Genomic DNA, 20,356 nt, shown 5'->3' with positions numbered 1-20,356 from the left:
GGACGCTTTGAAATAATATATGATGTTAAATATCCGTTTAAAAGACGTTTTTGAACTTGTGTATGAAACAACAGAGGTGAGCTCGATTTCAAAGAGGAGTCAGAGTTATTTTTTTTTCTTGATTACACGACGACACAGTACTGGAGGTGATTCTTTTCGATGCGAGAGGATGCGTGGTTTGGTTGATGAGCTGTCAAGATATTTTTGTCCACAAGAGGGCAATATCGCACAGTGGATAAGGTCTGAGAAGGATGAGGATGTAACTGAGGATAACGTTTTCTGGTGCAGGTTGAATGACATTTCATGCCGTTTGTTGGTGATTAAATGATAACATAACTATAAATATTATCTGTTCAACAAATCATATACAAAGACCATAACACCCCATTTTTCATGGCATTTCCTCTATACGTGGATTACACATCCTTACATACATCATTTCTATGTCCTTAGGTCTATAATATTATATAATATAATTGTGGTGTTGAAGATGTTCTCTATAAGGCATATTTTATTCCAGAACAATCTCTATTAACGTCATACATCCATGTTAATGTAGTCAGATGCATTTTCCAAACTCGCCATTTCAATTTGAGAGCTTTTTAAAGATTCCGCTTCCACTGCTGGGGAAAAGGGATTGCCTCTTGACCTTGAAAGCAGCATGCGGATCACATTCGCGACCTCTGTCATCACTCTTATACCTCGACTGCCTTCTGGGAGAAGGACAACTGATTTGAATTGGAAATTAAAAAAAAGAGAGGGAAAAAAAATGTGTGGCTGCCAAACACTTTAGAATTCTGTGTGTTCTGGCAACTGCTTGAGCTGTGAGAATAATACTTTGTACAAGCCATCAAAGGTGCTGGCCAGGTGCACTGTAGGTGTCTTTGCGACTCAGCCAGGGGGATCATCACATCCTCTGTTTTACCTGTTTGTGTCAGAGTGACGGATTGCTATTGGAGGCCCTCCAGTAACACAGCAGAATCCACGCACAAGTGAGCCAGGGTTGGCCCTTTGTCAAAGTTTCAGGAAGGGGGGGGGGGGGGAGGCCAAGCGAACGCGCCGCACATGGAACTGTGAACTTTGGCCGTTAATTCGTCTTTCATTTGCGGTGACGGGCGTCGCGAGGTGCCCGGTGATCTGTAATCGTTGTCCAACAGTGTGCCACAATTGCATCCGTGTGCCAAACACAACAACACTGCCATGGCCTGATATACAGTCAAGAGCCACTTCAGCCGCGTTCTCGGCGATTGGTTAATGTGCTGTTGGTGCTGGATAAATAATCTGGTGTATGGCGGCGATGAGTCATCGCCACGTACGGGGGGATAACGCATTGTGAATGTTGACAATGGAATTATAATATGACTCGAGCTTTGATTCTCAAAGTGTGGCACACGTACCACTAACAATCAGTCAAACGTTCTCACTGTGCATAATGTTACAGTGGCTTACAATAGTATGAAATGTACTGGAATAAAAATGCTGCTGCAGTTTTTTTTTCATGTTGGTCAAGATGGTGGGACATTTCGGTTATTAATGTGCTTTAGATATGGCCTAAATGCTGGTCTCTATTTTTTTTTGTTATTTCTTATTAGACCCTTCATATGATGCTGTACGGCGGACGGGATGGTCAAACAACATGCACAGTGCCAAAGGTGAGAATTAAAAGCGCTACACGACTCAGGTTCATGGGTGTTAGAGAGTCTAGTCCAGTGATGGGCCACTTAAATACTGGGGGGGGGGGGGGGGGGGGTCACAATTTTTCATCAGTACTACTCGGGAGCCACATAGGACCATGCCCTTCTGAATCAGATGTATGACAAGAATCACATTTTAGAAATGGATAAAATAAAATGGTGCAAAAGACATGCTCTGTATTTCATTTGTCATAATATTTCTCAATGCATGTATAAAACATCCACGATCCTAACTCAACAATAAAGGGTTTGAAGCAAACTGCAAAATAACCACATAGCATATTTATATTAGGAAGGAATTTTGTGCAATTTTTTTTTTTTTTTTGTTACCAACGGCTTTATATTTTTGAGGTACTATGTTTGTCCTGCATTTCATTCACAATCAGAAAAAAAATATTGGGCCTACTCCCGTCATAGTTCAGGGAGTTTAAGACCCAATGTAACCGCAACTATAAGCCATCTCTGCCATCCAGTGTTGAATGGTGATATTACAACTTCGTATTCCTATTCGTAGTTTAGCACCCCTCAAATTTGCATATTCGCATATTTTTTCGATTGTGCGTGTACTTATATATATATATATATACATATATTATATTTTATTATACATATATTATATTTTATTATACATAAATATATATATATATATATATATATATATATATTTTTTTTTTTTTCGTTTTTAGCCAGGATTTTTCCCCCACATTTACACCCCATTTTTCATGTAAAAGATTAATTGAATGTTTATCAGCATTATTTGAAAAAATTTGGGGGTTTGTGAAAATAGTATATATATATATATATATATTCATCAAGGGGCCACTAAGAGTGCGGTCGGGGGCGGCATATAGCTGCTGCCACCGTCTCCAAGATAATGAAGTCAATGTGTCGCCTGGTTACCTTTCGTCAATGTTTCTTTGTCACTCTGTCCATCCATCTGCAGGCTCACCAGTTGTAACTCAGAATGTGACCAAGACTCCCGAGCAGCCCAGAGCTCAACCAGGTATCAGCCGTTCAACTGCTTTTTTTTGGCTATCACTGCAGCAAAGCCTGTACAATTGGTATTGGTAATGAATCTCTGCTCTATGCCAATCTTGTTCATGAGCATCACACGTGTCTTCTTTCGTCCACAGATCCTTACCAAATACTTGGTCCCACCAGTAGTCGCCTAGCCAATCCTGGTAAGAACGCCGACGAATGCATTTGTAATTCCTCCGCAAAACGCTTTAGTGCGTCTCTCGCTCAACGATTGACGCCTCTTGTTGTGCCCATCAGGCTCAGGCCAGATCCAACTTTGGCAGTTCCTTTTGGAGCTGCTGTCGGACAGCGCCAACGCCGGCTGCATCACCTGGGAGGGAACCAACGGCGAGTTCAAGATGACGGACCCGGACGAGGTGGCGCGACGCTGGGGCGAGCGCAAGAGCAAACCCAACATGAACTACGACAAACTGAGCCGAGCGCTGCGCTACTACTATGACAAAAACATCATGACCAAGGTGCACGGCAAGCGCTACGCCTATAAGTTTGACTTCCACGGCATCGCCCAGGCGCTGCAGCCGCATCCCACCGAGTCGTCCATGTACAAGTACCCCTCGGACCTAGCCTACGTGCCTTCTTATCACAGCCACCAGCAGAAGGTCAACTTCGTATCCCCTCACCCTCCGTCCATGCCAGTTACCTCCTCCAACTTCTTCGGACCAACTGCTCCATACTGGAGCTCGCCCACTGCCGGCATCTACCCCAACCCCAACGTCCCGCGCCACCCCAACGCCCATGTGCCTTCCCATCTGGGCAGTTACTATTAAACGACTCCATCGAAGCGCCCACTAGCCGAGCCCGGCCGTTGCTGACCCGCACTCCCGACGACGCTCTACCCTAACGACGGCAATGAAGAGGCAGGAGGAAATCCAAAGAGATTATTTTGTATTTGTTAAGAATTTCGAAACAACTGGATGCTACGGTCCCCAATGGAATGCTACTTACCTTAAGAAGACTTGATGATTTGGACATGTGCCTTGATCTCCCACATCCTCCCGAGTGCTGTATGTACAGTAGGTCTTCCCCAAAATGTTTGCCAAGCCAAAGTCTGAGGACAGAAGAGCAATCATGTCCGCCTCCTCAGCCCAGACATGGCCCTTTATTTACGGGTCTCAATCTACATCCTCCTGAGTACATTGCAGCCACTATGCTTGAAAGCATCTGCTCTTTCCACCATCTAAAACCTTGTCGGGGTTTGTTATTCCCACCACATCGAAGCCTTCATCTTTTTTTTTTTTTTTTTCCCTTTTTTTCCCCCACTGCCTCTGCTCGTCCATCCGTATCATTTTATGTGTGTGTTGAGAGTCTTCTGGAATTTGCTGGAAAAGATGGAGCCCCCCCCCCCCCCCCACACACACACACACGAGACGCGGACCTTTCTCGGCACTGAATGAAAGTTGGCAACTGGAATATGCCATTCGCGATTTAATTTATCCTCCAAACTGGAAGGCAAGAGAGGAGTTCAATAGCGGGGAAGGAAGCGCTGTATATCTGCTGAACTGTCAGTTGTACTTTAAATGCTTTCTGCATTGCGTGCGGAGTTGATGACAGGCGATGTGTACAGCTCTGTTGTGCTGAGGAAGCCGAGTCAAGGCGTAATTGAAGCAATTTTGCAACAAGGCAACCCAGGCCGACCCGCTCGGCTATTAAAAGTTTACTGCGTTGTCGCCTCGAAGCCATGTTTTGCCTCTCGACCATGTCAGTATTAATGTGAATGTTGTCCAGTTGGTGTCTCAAAAGAGGATGCCAAGTCAAAGATTGTCAGGTGTTTTCATTTTTGCAAAACAAAGAAACCAGAAGCAGGAATTGTGATGGTTTTGTTCGTTCAAATGCATGAAAAGTCCTTCTATTGCTTTAAAGGTAGAGTCTAACAAGACGAATAAAATGAGTGCCTCCGCTTCACTATGCGATGATATGAGCATTGAACCCCAACGGTGTTAGCATCATTCTTTTAACTGCTGTTCTGCCCAGTCCTCATCAGACTCGAAATATCCCCTTGATGAAAAAATCTGACAATTTTTGATTTGTTGAATGACTGCCACTGTGTCTCATCTCCTTTTGGGCCAAGTCAGGATCATGTAGGTCACACTGCGAAGTGGCTTTCTCAATTCGTTGTGTTAGTCAACAGTGTCAAGTTGCATTTTACCAGGGCTGGATCCTAGTTTGAGAGCAGCATGTATGCTTGAATGTTAGTTTCTCACTGATCTAAAGGCCAGATAAGCATGCACAAGGACTTCCTCCTCATGTAATCGCATCATATCATAACATTTTCATCTTCAGGTGCACTAGCTGTTATTAGCAAATGCATTCCATGACCAGTAAGTGAAGCAGACACTTGAAAGTAAATAACTTCGGACCAAGTTTATCGGAGAACAAAACCAATTGAAAATATGACGAGATGAAACAAGGAATTCCTCAGATTCGCAAACGCTGTGCGTTTGTCAGACCTATTTTTTATTATTTTATATGCATCAGTCAACTAGGCATTAAAGCAACTTACTGTATAAATTATGCAGAGTTATTTTCATATGTGACACAGTATTAAAAAGAGACAAGAGAATTAATACGAGTTGACCTCGGTCAAAAAATGCAAATCTTTGAAGTCCATTTCTGCTCAGTAGTTTTTTCAGCATTTTAAGCGTTTTTATATTTGTACATTTGGGCAATACATTTTTAGCTTCTTTTTTTTCTCCCTTCTTATCGTTGTTATTTTGTATGAGATTGTGTAACATCCCAAGTGCCTTTGTGCGCACAAGCAATTTTTTTTGCCTTCTCCCAAAACACAAGTGACTGCTTGAAACCAATAACAGGGACATTTTGACTCTGTGTATGCAACGTATGATTTGGATGCTTCCTTAATCACTTTTGAAGCCAAATAGTCCTCAAAGTTGGTGGAAATTAAGAGATATGTATGTATGTATGTATGTAAATTAATGCAAATGGCATTAACATCCACCAGCTTCCAGCTGAAATAAAATGGGGACCTGCAATTTTTAATGCGCCCTGAACATTCCTTTTATTTTTACAAAATCAGTCAAAAGGGATCTATACTACTTCTTTTAAGCAATGTATTTTGGATATATATATATATATATATATATATATATATACATATATATATATATATATATATATATACACATACACATATATATACATATATATATGTTTCTGCGTGTGTATAATTGTACAATTAGCCAATGCATTAATTATTATTATTAATATTATTATTATTAATATTATTATTACTATTATTATTATTGCCATTCCTGCAATGTATGAAGTCATACCTTTTCAAAAAGGGCTTTTGTATAGGAAAATGTGAGAAATAAATATTTTTACCTCTCAAGTTCTCTCCTGTTACCTATCAATGGCTTCAGCTTGTTTCCATGGAAACGCAACCACGTTTCATTTTGAGAATAATTGGCCTCAAGTTTGAGAAACTTGTGTTTTTTTGTTTTTTTTTACATTAACCATGACTATTTAATTCCTACTTGGCATTTCAATGTGAGACACGTTCTACAAAAAAAACATAAAACCACCATTACACACATTCAGCTCAAATTTGAAATTGTTACATCTACCTCATCACCTGGCACCTTTTGGCATTTTTTTTAATATAATTATTTTGTATTATGTTAGAACAAGAACCCTCATTTTTGTAAAGGTCATTTTCCAGCATTGTACCGGTACAAACGTACAACAGCAAATAAACACAGCATTCTGCAACTGTTATCAACTTTTGTGGTGGCAAGCTATGCCAATTTAATGTCGGGAAGATGTCAGTGTGCGTGTTTTCAATTGTGAGCTTATGCAACATGGCTATATGACACCCCTATCGTAACCGCATGTGCATACGCTCATCCAGCACTCAGACTTCTCTAATCTTACAATCACCCTGGCAAGCACACATGCTACGGGTGCAACAATATATCCAACTCACGGCTCGGTTCAATTCCATACTTTAGTGTTACAGGTCGAGAATTTTTCGATGATTTCTTTTTATTGGCAAATTTTCATTTTATTATTTTTATTATTGCTATTATGTCTTTAACCTAGATACCTCATTGTCCCCTATGATAAAAGACGAAAGGACGATTTGACATTACAGGGCAATAACCGGTCACCGGGATTTGGAACCATGACAAATTGTGCGTCCGTGCCCATTTTTAGACAGTAGAAGCAACACACTGAGGTTCAGAAATGCAAATAAAAAAAAAAATAAAATAATAATAATAATGAGAAAAGCCCAGAGCGGGGCTGTCAAACTAGAGAAATCTAATTCCAGAACAATTTTTCTGAATGTCATCTTTTCTAACATTATGTCAAGAACATTACTGCATAAGTGACATTTTTGTCTGGTGGTCATTATTCTGATGTAAAATCGGTGTTTTGGATTAAGGTTGGGAAACAATGGATTACAGGAGCATCCACTACGCTTTATGACCAAACATATTGGCCCTTCTGTTTGCTGTCACAACTTCACTTTGTTTAGATGAAAATCCGTAATAGGGGTTGCTAGCTGGTTACGCTATGTTGGGTTGACCTTTTTGGATGATGTAAATAATAATTTCAGACGGAGAGCAATGCAAGACAGACATTATTGAGTGTAAAAATAGTTTTATTTCAGCTGTTTCCCCCCTGAGATCAAATAGAAAAAAAAAACATACAAATATTTGATTTCATTCAATAATTCAGGCTGCACGCAGCCATAATTGAAGTGTTTCATGAGAACATTGTTCTCCCACTCTACCGTCACTCAAAAGTTCCACATTAAACCTGGGTGAGTGCCAGTGCTGGAATACATAAACAAAGGCTAATGTTGCAAGCCCAAGTGTCTTTTTGTGTACGCCACACAACACTGGCATGAATTATTAAACAACCACTAATATTGTTTGGTCATCCATGGCATTTGCAAGGAAACCAAAACAAGTTGTTCAAGTAAGATTCAAAGACAGAATAATGCAGTCTTCTGCTACCCTCGGTAAATCCGATGTGCAAGGCTCTGAGCTAAATGAGAGCGACTCATCTTCATTCACGGCAAGAGATCATTTGAGTAGATTACTTTGTGGGAGGAGCTACAGTACATTCATTCTTTTCTCTTCTAGTATTTCAAACGGAGGTGAGCAGTCCGTCGGGACTGACCGACCGGTCCGTCACTGATGGACGCCCGTTTTGTCAATGATTGACGAATGATGGACTTTTTTTTTTACAACTGACGGTCTCTAAGCACTGACGGAAGTGGATCTTTATCCGCCACAGTAATCGTCAATACTGACGGACACCTTTTTGGTGATGTTTTTTGGGGGTGAGGGGGACCGATGGAACAACAGGCTTCTGACGGACTAACTGACGGACTGACAAACTGACATTCACAATTTGGTTCGTCACGAAAAATGACGAACTGACAAATGATACACGGGTACCCTGGCCGCTGACGGATGACGAATGACGGGGGAGCCAAATTGTGTAAAATGCCCACCTCTGATTTCAACCAGGAAATTTTCATGACATGACAACCCTTTCGAAAACAAGTTCTTGGCCGATAGACATTGACGGGTGTGGCTTTACCTACATACAACCCCTCTTCACAATAACTCAGTTGACCCACACATTTTGCAAATGATAATGAGGTTCGCTTTCACGCTCTCGTGCCAAACATATTTTGGGATTCTTAAGGGGTTCATCAGTGAGCGGTAAAAGGCATCCAGAGTCTCTTGTCCACCGCCTACGTGGTCTTACATCTTGGTGATACTTGCCGGATCATTGATGTCAATCGCCTCAAAGCCCTGGTTGTCAAGTCCATCTTTGGAGTGGTGGTGGTGACCCTTAATGTTGTGGAAACAGTAGGCGCAGTGTGCGGTTGCCACAGGCACCACTTTGGAAAAGTTGGAGAAATCCACCCTGTATTTACCTTCTTTGTTTCGGGAGATGATGGGCAGGAAATTGTAGCCCCACATGATCTCCTGTGGAATAAAGGAAGTCCGGACTTGACAGGAGGAGCTGGTGGACTCGGCGGTACCGTCCAAGAACACGACCAGCTCAAACTCTTGCTTGTGGAGCGTGTCCACCGCCATCTCAAAGAAAGGGCTGCCCTTGTTGATGACGTGACAAAGTGTGAGCGGACACACAAAGAAAAGGTTGTCCTTCCCGGCGTCCACCATGAAGTCGATGTTCACCTGGTCCATGATGATGGTCTCGCCGTCCATCGTATTGGTGGTTCTCAGCAGTTTGCCGTAGATCTGGCTTCCGATCATGAGGGTCTTGCGGAGGTTGGCCACTCGTATTGACAAGCAGAGCGCGCCGTTCTTTGGGCTTATAACAGCCATGTCGCTGAATGAGATGGTCTTTGCCCTTTTTTTAGGTGAGGAAATTTTGGATAAGATGATTCCACACATGAAGCAGTTGATGACGGCGCCAAGGAGAGACTGGATGATGAGAAGGGCCACAGCACCGGGGCAAACAGGAGTGAGGGCTCGGCCGCCGTACCCAATGGTGGTCTGGGTTTCAAGGGAGTACAGGAAGGCAGTGGTGAGTCCGACGACATTGTCGACACAAGGCGTGTGCTCCGCAGGGGGCTCCTGCCATGTCAGATCTCCGTTGCTACGGGCAATCCAGTACCAGAGTAGGCCGAAGATGAACCAGCTCAGGGTGAACGATGCAATGAAGAACAAGAGCACAAAACGCCACCGGATCTCCACAAATGTGGTCCAGAAGTCGGCCAGGAAAGCAAAGTGTTTGCTGTACTTGATGTTTCCATATTCGATGTTGCAATGGCCGTCTTTGGTCACCAGCCTGGTCCTGCGACTCTTTCGCTCAGCCAGGTAGTTCTGGAGACGTTTGCTGAAAGGTCCAAACATTTTCTACGAGTCCGCAACCTTCGAGACAGCATATAAAACATTATTACCACATGGGTCATTTGATCCGTAAAACAATATTGCAGTGTAGTTTGAGTTGGCATTTTGCATGGCCTATATCTAATATCTTTGAAGCATGAGACCCCCTAATTAGCCCAATAAACTAACCGGTATAAGAAAACGTCAACTTCAAGCATAAAAACAAGTAAACCTTGGTAGAAAACAAACTGTTCAGATAAGATATGAGTTCAATAACAATTAGCTGACTGAAGCTCCCAAACAACTATGTTCCTATTTTTGCTGAGTCATGTGTACACATAAATGTGATCAGACGCTTGTTGGTGAGTCTTAATTGGTACAAAACAATCTGTACAGTGAGCTGAGTTTTTTGGTTTTTTTCAGCCTTCAAAGCTCACATGCAATTTTCTTCCTTTGCGACCTTTTCATGGTGCCTTGCAAGTTCTGAATTAACCACAATAATTTATTAGCTGCAATTACAGGAAAGCAACACTAAGTCACCTGAGGTTGATAATCGTCATCTGTGTTTCGTACAAAAAGAGAGAGAAGGAATGAATGAGGTTTACGGCTTTTGATATTATTCAACCGTCGTATGCTCAGTGGTGGACTAATGAGGTTGACTATTAACAGCCTCTTTTGTTCCTTGTCAAAATGAATGAACAACAGTTATTAAATGATAACAAACATAATCTAGAGTATTTACTGGCTCTTTAGTGTCTAATTCGGCACAAATTCATTTGCTCTCAATTGTTTGCAGTCTTTGCACATCCACTCTGCATCGGATGCAAAGGTGAGGAAAACAAACATATATCAGTCCTTCTCAAATAGTGGGGCGCCCCCCCCCCCTTTGCGGGGAGGATCGGGGGCCGGGTTTTTGACCCAGGGGATAATAGATAACAGTAAATGGCCGTGGCACTCATTTATTATTTATTTAGTTATTTTACATTTCAGGCAAATGGATGCACGTCAAATCTTTTCTGTTACTGAGTAAAAAACAATGTTACTAAAGTTATTCTTGGTTGTAAGCACATCTATATTTTTTGGGTTTGTTTCTTTAATCTTAATACGTATGTTTGGCAGAGGTGTACTAACAATTTATTAGACAAATGATACTATTTATAGTCGTGGCAGAGAGTGAGGGGGGGGCGCAAAATGTTTTCTTGTTCCTAGTGAGGGCATAACAGAAAATAATTGAGAAGCGCTGGTTTGCACACAAATGCCAACTTTCTGGTACCCTTCTGTTCAATGAAGACAAATCCACAATTATCACTGAAATAACAAAATAACTTGAAACTGACAAAAGCAATGACAAAAAAAAAAATACACTGAAAATCAAGATAGAAATAAGTCGATCATTGCACAAATTAGAATTGTAGGCAAGACAACCTGTGCGGGATTTTGTGAAGCATGGCCAGAACATAGCAGCGAGTCTTTGGGATAATCATAAATAAAGAAAATGTGGAAGGGGCTGAAACATACAGTCTGAAGAAGCTCCCCTTCAAACTTGAGACATCTGCTGAAGTTGGTTCATAAAATAGCTGCTGACAGGTGCAGAGGTCTCATTGAGAGCTCGAGAAATCATTTGCTTGCTGTGATTGCTTCAAAAGGCTGGGCACATTTTGTCTGGGTCAGTTTAGTGAGTTTTTCAAATAATTCTGTTGGGCTGCCAAAATAAAGCAATGCCTGACATTCATTCGAATACTTTGGGGAAATTGTCATACAGTACATTATTACCTTTGTTAGTTTCAACTTTATTTCAGTGACCATTGTGTTTCTCTCTTATTTCATAAGATGATCTAATTTTCATATTAGATAAAAAATGATATAAAATCATACCAAGAGCTAAAAGATAGCATGTAAAAAAAAAAAAATTAAGTTGTGTCAAGTGCATGTCAAAATTGTTTTTCTTGAAATAAATTCATCATCACAGTTTCAGAGCAGCGTCAAAGTTGCCTCACAATAACTGACTGCCGAACAAGTGAGCAAAACGTAGCGCAGTTGTCCTGCTCCAACAAAATTAACTACTACTGTATGTCTTTCCATGAATAAATAATGCTCACCTCTATGGATGTAAACTAGCTTGCAGCACATCCAGCTAAGTGTTGATCTCCAGCTCCACCTCTTCGGTCCTCTTCAACAGTTGAATGGCAGAGTTTTATAGGCGTGTCCTCTTGTGCCTGCTCTACTGCACCTGCGTACATTTATACTGTCCTCTCACGGCAGAACGGCCAGGTAGTGTTTACGCCCACAGACACATCAAGCAACCCCCACACCCCACCTTCAAACGCACGCACACATGCATGGGTACCCTTCCCCCGGCTCTAATAAACTGTGTTTAGCCCACAGACGCCTGGCACCAAGGGCCAAGCTGACCTCAATCCACTCCCCCCGTGCAGGTCCTTTCCCTTTCTAGTTTATGATATCATTCATTTCTGGATGAAGGCCAAGTGAATGTTTAGAATATAAATGGAAAAAGCCTCGTACCTGCAAGTTCCACATTGATGTGTCTGAGTAACACATTTAGGCCGGACCCAAACTTGGCTTAAGTCCGCCTCATTTGTTTTCATATTGCCCTCTTGTGGAATTAATACTCCCGTATTTTCTGATAAAAGCCTAATAGAATATTTTGGAATCATTTGCATTTTCATGGCCTCACTGATTAGAACTACAAAATGCTTTTAAGTCCACGTCTCACATGTGGAACGTCACAAAATGACACTCGTGTTTTTTTTTATTAATCTATACACCTTGACAAATACGACAAAATGGAGTTGTCACTGTCAGTCACAAATCAGTGCCAATGCCGTAACCGCAAACAAAGAGCGGTGTTGTTGTGAAATATGAGAAACATGAAGCAAAAATAGCTGACGAAGTGGGACAAGAGGTGACAAGAGATAAGAAGGGAAGATGCTCCAGATCCTAATACCAACCTGGGGATATTTTCAATGCTGAAAGGAGAAAAGTTGCAAATTATAGCCGGAGTCATTTTTCAGAACTACTGCGCCTTGGTAAAATGCCCCCAAAAAGTGTTTCAGTATTACTTTACGAGTCGTGGAACACATGTTCTGCATCCACAAAGCTGTATTGTTCGCACACGGCGCTATTAAGGCTCAGTGTTTCTGTTAATCCATGCCTTTGGAAAAGGATGTTAAGCATGAGGCATTCAAAGCTCTTGTATTCTTTTATTGTTTGACCAACTCTGTCATTCGTGATGCCTTTTATTGTACCCAATCGACCTGTAAAATGGCCATCACTACCGCACGGATCGCCGAGCAGGTTTGGCAACTTCGTGAGTTACTTTTAGTTATTCGAGAGAACGGTCAGTCAGTGACTAACAATGAATAATGACGACCCCATGACAACTCAAACACACCAACTGTGAATAAAAAAATAAAACTCATCCACAATAAAATCAAAACCGCAGCAAAAATATTGATATGTCAAGTTTCAGAGGCCATTGAATGAGAGTCAAAAGAGATGTTAATCGGTGTATAATAACAGTACATCAAAGACAAATAAAGTATTAGTTGTTTACCCTCATGTAGCTGTTAACGTGCATTTTGGGTGCGCACGAAAACGGGTTGTGTAAAACCGGGCACAAATGTATGGCTTATTATACGCGCTAATTACTAAGCCCTCACGGATTAGAAACAAAACAATGCTGGTATGCCCCCCACGTGTCTGACCCCCCATCCCTCCCACCAATTGGCAAGGGCACTTCGAACAATGGTGGTTTCTGTATCAGTTTCTGTCAGTCACCTTATGGCTGCTGGGTGATAATGCGTATATTTTTCTGTGCATAATATACTTCTTTTGTGGTCATATACACTCAACAGAATTACATTTTTCTACACTTGGTCTTTTGACTTCACAGCTCTTTATGTCTAGAAATTGTTTGGCTACAAACTATATAAAGTTACTGAAAACCTCAATTATGCATTATAAAAAGGAGTGGGCCGAAGGATATCAATTAACTCCGTCAACTATTCATTTAAAAAGGTCTACGGGTTTGAATTTAAATAGGGTAGTGATCGGTTCAGAAGGGTTACCACAAATTTCGATAGACAAGAATGTGTGTGTGTGTGTGAGTGTGGGCGTGTGTGTGCGTGTGCGTGCTGAGCGATGAGGGTGCATGGTGTTCACTGATGGTCTCCATTTCGCTGGGTCATCATGTCACTGAGCATTCATATTCCATATCCATCATTCACAGTGTAAAAGTGGCATCGTGCTAAATGCCAGTCGTTTGCAATCCCTAGTAGAGGAAATGTGCTGCAGCAGCATTTCCCCCACTTGCCGCGAGATGCAAGCAGTGAATCGTTTATTTAGCGCACACTGTATCTTCATCTCTTTTCTGCCTTGTTTGTAGTTACTTTAGGCAGGGTGAATTTTGTCAGCAATATTCAGGGGTGTAGTTGTTGAGGTCACTATAATCCCGGGATGTGTGAATCAAGTATTGACGCCTTTGGCTGCTATGTGCATATCAATAGGAGGCTGTAGGCGGTGGCTGAAGACGAGCATACGGCTGAGGATACAAGCCTGCGGGGCTTGTGGGAATTTTCCACTGGCTCGTCCACTCAGCATTGGGCCTAAAGTCCCTTGGGTCATAATGAAGCAACATGTAACCTCAGATGCCCTCTAAATGAGTGAGCTCTTATGAATGACAGTGAATTTTACAAGCGGTTCACTGATATTGGTAGATTTTTTTTTTTTTTAGTTTTAAAAAGGGTGGAATAAAATTACCCAGGATGAACACAATAGCAATAATAGGGTTTACAGTTGGAAATTCTTGTGCACACATCTACAGAGTGCATTTTTTTTTTTTGTGGGGAAGTCAGATGCATTCTGAACATTTCTATTGATTCATACTTGCTTGGTGAATACAAAGGAAAATAATGCTTGCGGGCGGTGCAACAAAAACTGTCTTGAGACCGGTTCCCAATTCGTCGACAGTTATGACAGCCACTTAAGACAAACATAAAACATCTAAAAAAAAATAGGTAGAGATATAAATGTTATAAATGTTAAATCTACTCCATTTGTTGATTCTGTTCACACACACGTACTAGTGAACTGCTGAGCCCATTTGAACTATGGACTGTATGCAGATAACCCAAAAAGCAGCACCTGCTGAAGGAAGTAAATAGTTTCTCAGATGAATGAAGGTTTGTAGAAAGGGCGTAAAATGAATTAAAACTAAATGGCTGGTGACTTTAACATCCCAGTGTGTCATATCTGCCGATTTTACAAGGTTCCCGGAATGCACTGCCTGGCACAATGCTTTTTAATAAGAGACGTTCTAAAGACGCTAATCCTTGTCATATGAGTTTGTGCTACTAGTAGTTGAATGTGTGTCACATTTAAGACATTTATGTTTGATTTATGTTGCAGGCTTCTATTGTTTTGTTTTTTGTTAAACAAACCATGACTTTAGGTTGTTTGTAATATCATGAAATCCAGGTCAATTTCTTCTCCTAGTTGCATTGCTCATCTGAGCATTACATAAATATTTATGTTTGGCGAAATAGGTCGACAGAATGACCTTAATGGCAAATTTTACTTAACATATTTCAGGCATCAATGCTAGGGAAGAGTTCTATGTATTATATGAAGACCAGTACCACTTGTGTACATCTAACATCGGTTATTTGGCCAAGCAGTTAGCCGATTAATCCGTTGGATTTACTTATATTTATAATTTGGACTAAAATCATCTCGCGGGCTAGATTAAACCTCTTTGCCGGGCTGATCCAGCCCCCAGGCCGTACGTTTGGCACCCCTGGTTTAGTGTCTCATCAGTACTTTTCCATTGCCTATACAGTAGTCTCTGTTTCACTAAGTATGTTGTGTGCCCATGTCTATATTTTTGGGGGGGATTTCCCTCACCCTTCAATCTTTAATGACAAAATGATCAAATGTATAATTTTGTTGCCACTCAATATTCTGGGCTCATGTTGTGATTCTCTTGCTGTCACAAATCCCCCACTCACAGGACTTCAGCTTGATTAGGCAGCTCCCTCGCCGGAATAAGCAAGTCAATGAGAGGGAAAGAGAATATAGATCCACTTCTTCATTCATACCTTACTCCCAATTTGGCCAGTGGCATGCGATAAGGGAATACTGAGCATGGAGAGTGCAAGGACTTCAGTGACACTGACTGACAATGTAGCACTATTCTCCTGCTTGAAGGGCAACGACACAGCCATCATATTGCGTTTCACTCATTCCCAGTTTCATTTTTATGACAAGGTCATTATTTTCATTTTCATCTTTTTTTGTCTCAAAGTAATTTTCTTCAAAGGGCATAAAAATGGAACGTCGTGTTCAGAAGCAGCTCCCTCAGCCGCGCGCTGCTTAGAATGACAGTGCCCCGGCGAGAGCGCCCTGCTGCCGCAGGGTTACCTCCTCATATCGCGTCAGACTCACTGCTGGAAGGTTCCAGAGATCGGCAAAATCTTTCCGCCTGGAGGGATACTCTGGGATGCTACATGATTTTGTCTCAGCTAAACAGTCAATCCGACAGCAGCTCTAAGAAATCTCCAAGAAGTGCAAACATGATGCCAGGTGTTTTTGATACTAGCATCTTTGCATGTTTGATAACTAAACAGTTCCAAGAGCATTCGGCTTTCAGTAAACAATGGGTAATTAAAAAAAAAAAAAAATGAACTAAAAGGAAATTATTCTAGGCAAAGATCCTAATTCAAGTCTCTTAACACCTGTGTGGTCTGTAAGTTCATTTTTATAACTGACAAACTAATAATTAATTGGAGTCACTTGAAATGGTGTCAGGTGTGTGTCATTTAACATGGGTTTGAATGTGATTGGTTGATTCAGATTTTTTTTTTTTTTACAGTTGAGTTCTACAGGTTATAATCTAGGTCACATTATTGGTGGGATCTTTTTTTAAATAATTTATCTCGGTGTCGTTTTTTTTTTCAATCAAACATTTGAACGTATGGTTGTATATGCACTGTAATCACAGGAATTTAACTGAGACACACTGATATTTTAAATGGTCATTTTGGACCGAATAAGTCAAATTCGATAATTACCTCCAGGACACATGATGAAATCTCACTGTATTATGATCATCTCAAGAGCACGTTATCGCCATGTTGAAGACGGCGGAAGCATCACCGTTAACGCAAAGAAAATGTGTTGTTTATTTTTTATTTTTTTGTCATAGTCACAAGTAAGAGCAACAAAAATCCATTTTACAGTTTCAATGTTAAAGGTCAGGAGGCAACGGGGTTAATTGCGAAGTTGCCGCAACAACACAGCCGTGCCAGATCGTGCTATGGCATACAGTGGCTGCAATCATGTTTGGTTTTGTTTGTTGTCTTTGCTGAGAGGCTTTCAGTGTCCCACTTTCACTCCCATACATTCAAATTCTGTGCATAAGAGACACAATGTACAGCATTCCTAAATTATGTAACACTGCGCTGCGCTGTACAGCCACACACTCATTTCAATTCATAATTTAAAGCCTAATAGACGCACTCATTCTCTTAACCCTCCTTATGATGAGAGAACTAGAAGATCTAGAAGTCTATTGTTTTTGTTTGCCTCCCCCGCCCTGCAATAATGATGATCATTATTGTACCAATATGCTGATATTGTGACGGCATGTACTGCTTTATATACAGTATGTATGTAATGGGAGATTTTTAATCATCCACACATTTTCCTGTACAAGACTTGAACCTTTTATGCAAGATGTTTTAATGCTGGCCCACCTGCCCACAATCACCCACCCAAGAGCCTCAGCATAAAATGCAAAATGTCCATTTGGTTAACTAGCGAAATATTTACATGCAACAATCCAGCAGTGCGCGGATGCAAGCATTTGTTCTGACGAGTCAATGTTCGGCTACTTCCGTCGTGCCTGTGCTGATATGCTTATTGAGGTTGTCTTCTCATATCCATTAACACCCTCCCCCATAATTTTGTTGTGGACTGCCAGCAACAAGGCTGTTCACTACAGTGCCGAAGAGGATCAATCAGAGCTCGTGAATCCTATAATGAGGTGAGAACAAGTGACGGCGAATGAAGCCAAAAAAGAGAGGCTTGGGTGAGGCTGACCCAATATCCTCAGTTATGACCTATGAAATGATTGTTTCTTCATTTGAGGATCACGGCTTGTCAAAACGCTTTGGAGTGTGGGCGAGTCAGCGCTGCTGGTCTCAGCACACGTCTCCAGCGCTCAACCGAGTCTATGAACCGTTTCAGTAGAACGGGGAGGAGAAATTAATGAAACGTTGCTACTTTAACATATACTGGAGGGTGATGTGTTCATGATCCTACCTAGGAAATTTGATCTTAGTTTTTCACATTAATGACTTCAGCCGAGGAGCTCATGCTTTAATCACTGCTTGTTTCTTTGTTTGGAAAATGCAAAAACAGGGCCAAGGAAGAAGTCAGTGATTTATGTTGCTGTGGTCCCAAGATTAATTTTCTAAGTCTTTTTCAGGTAAACTAATCAGTATGTAATGTTTATTATAAGAAACGTAGCTTTCAATAGACATAAAAAAAACGGATATAGGCACTAATACGGGGTTGGACATTAAGTCATTGTCAGAGCCAGCCCAAGCCGATGTGAGTAATAACACATCAAAGTTTGAAAACAGTCAAAATGACTGCTCTCGTGCTCCTCGTGTTAATAAAACCCTTGCTTCAGGTCTCTGGAATTAACCTGCGAAAAAATGTTGACGCAAAATTAGAAAGTAATGGCGCAAAACTGCTCAGCAAAGCACTATGAAGTGTTGGAGCCTCGCCATACACGCTAATGTAACCAAGCAGACAGACAATTGTTTGGAAGGATGTCCAGGCCAGCAGTGACTTTAAAGTTGGGGTTAGGTCCAACACACCTGATTAAAATGATCAGCTCTTCAGCAAACTCCAAGAAGCCTGATACCAATCCTGATCAGTTGAATCAGGTGTGTTGGACGAGGTACGGATCGGATGCTGGGGCCTTCGATGGTTGGGGTGAGACACCCCATGATATAGAAGATAAAGATTACCTAAAAAAAATGCCAGTGTGAATCCTAAATCTACCAGGAATGTAATTGTTGAAAATAAGCCACTGATTCAGACACGAGTACTGTATTTAAGTCTGACCACTCCCTAAAATCTGCAATGTAAAGCCTTTGTGACTAAATCCAAATTCACGCAGGAGCTCTATGAAGGTCAATAATTTGGTGCTGATCCAAATTAAGATTGTTCAGAGTGCCATTTTAGCTTCATATAGTGAAAAAACGTTTCTGTTGAATTCACTCAATTTTATTTCTTCAAGTGGTTGCACGAAATGGAATCATCTGGATCCGGATGATTTTTTTAAGCGGACTGTATCTACTAAATAAATGTATCTGGATCCAGATGATTTTATTTTGTCAACAAAATAAAAGCGAGTGAATTCAACACACCATTTTTTTCAGTGTATGTAAGCCTCCACTGATGGATATCAAATTACACTGTGCACATACCGTGGTGTATCTTCTTCCTACAGGGCACCCAGAGTTTTATCTTTCTAATGTGTTGCCTATTAAAAGACCAAGAAGACCTTATTATAAAGTGATATCCAGCCCTATTATGCAAACACTGCTGAACCGTACACAGGTTTCCTCAGTAATGAACGTGCCAGCAATTTGTCAATGTGTGATATGTGATTAATGTGAGGCCGTACGGCTAACTGGGTGAATTTCTCTTGGGGGTGAGCGTGCGGGGAATGGGTGTGATCTCCAAAAGGGAATAATTACATATACTATGAACGCGCCACTCCGGAGTGGGGGTGGTTGACCCGAACGACAGATCAATATAGCAGAAGGAGAACTGGACTTTAGTCCTTACAATGAAGGCTTGAGGGAGGGGTGCACGTATGACCCAGAACTTGCATCCTTCTGGCAGATCTCAAGCTCCTCATTATTGCAGACGCTTTCCTTGATGTCCTCTAATCCTATAATTGGCTCCCTGGCCGTTTGCTGCCGGTAGCACAAGAAGTATCTGACAGTCTTCTTGCATTTTCATTGTGGCGTGGCAATTCAGTTGGAGGGGATCGAGGGGGTGCTGTTGGCGGGATACAAAGGGTAAGACAGAGCCATAAATCTTCTCCGAAATTCAATGCAGGAAGTACATGAGGAGGCTTTACGATGACAAGCAGCGTCAAAGCTCTCCCCACCATACTTTCCACTTCCTCTACCTCCTCCTCCGCCTTTCACTCAGGCTAGAATGAACTTTTAGTAATAGTTTAGTCGTGTTTCTGAGTAAAAAAAGACTCATAAAATCTGAATGCGTATTAATTAGGGGATCAGCCATTGGTTGTTGCGAATCTGCAACACCTGCCAGGAGAGGGTTAATGCAGTCTACTCCACGGTATGGCAGCTGAATCTTAACGTCCAGAATGTGTGACGTCTTGTGTGCATTCATGTGGTCACACATTTCAATCGTAAAGCATTTCAAATAAATGAGCGTGCATTTGGTTGCAAGTTCCGTGAAATGATTGGACTCGCGTAGACGAGCACGGCCTAGGGAAGATTTAAACTGTGCTTGATCTAACGCGGTTATATTCAAGTCACCCATACCTGAAAAGATAGCACCGAACGCCACAAAGGACAATAGCAAGACAGACGCAAGCACATTTTTTGTACTATTTCTAGTATGTGGTCAGCCAAGTAACCACAACCGATATCACGGGGGGAAATAAAAAGAAGCTCACTGCTCGAGCAGAGTCGTCATCGCAATGAAGTAAGACGATGC

The 20,356-nt window shown here is 41.5% G+C and overlaps 2 protein-coding genes across 7 annotated transcripts in view; one reads left to right on the top strand and one right to left on the bottom strand.

Annotated features, from left to right (window-relative positions):
• Positions 1-6,081, top strand: part of fli1 (Fli-1 proto-oncogene, ETS transcription factor) — a 32,576-nt gene extending 26,495 nt beyond the window's left edge. For all 6 annotated transcript variants that reach the window (XM_086036479.1, XM_086036478.1, XM_086036483.1 and 3 more), the window contains 4 exons: positions 1,593-1,652; positions 2,638-2,697; positions 2,828-2,875; positions 2,970-6,081. In XM_086036479.1, coding sequence (XP_085892605.1) covers positions 1,593-1,652; positions 2,638-2,697; positions 2,828-2,875; positions 2,970-3,499 — 698 coding nt within the window. In that variant the 3' untranslated portion in view covers positions 3,500-6,081. The remainder of the gene's footprint in view (positions 1-1,592; positions 1,653-2,637; positions 2,698-2,827; positions 2,876-2,969) is intronic.
• Positions 6,082-7,332: 1,251 nt separating this feature from the next.
• Positions 7,333-20,356, bottom strand: part of LOC147144395 (ATP-sensitive inward rectifier potassium channel 1-like) — a 56,979-nt gene continuing 43,955 nt past the window's right edge. Inside the window, exons 3-4 of the mRNA XM_086034940.1 lie at positions 11,668-11,798; positions 7,333-9,610 (exon numbers count right to left, since the gene is read on the bottom strand). Coding sequence (XP_085891066.1) covers positions 8,471-9,592 — 1,122 coding nt within the window. The 5' untranslated portion in view covers positions 9,593-9,610; positions 11,668-11,798 and the 3' untranslated portion in view covers positions 7,333-8,470. The remainder of the gene's footprint in view (positions 9,611-11,667; positions 11,799-20,356) is intronic.

This window comes from Filicampus tigris, chromosome 7, assembly GCF_054856515.1.
Source record: "Filicampus tigris isolate MCC_2025a chromosome 7, RoL_Ftig_1.0, whole genome shotgun sequence".
Taxonomy (NCBI): Eukaryota; Metazoa; Chordata; class Actinopteri; order Syngnathiformes; family Syngnathidae; genus Filicampus; species Filicampus tigris.
Note: the sequence above shows the minus strand (reverse complement) of the source record. Positions and strands in the feature narration are given on the sequence as shown.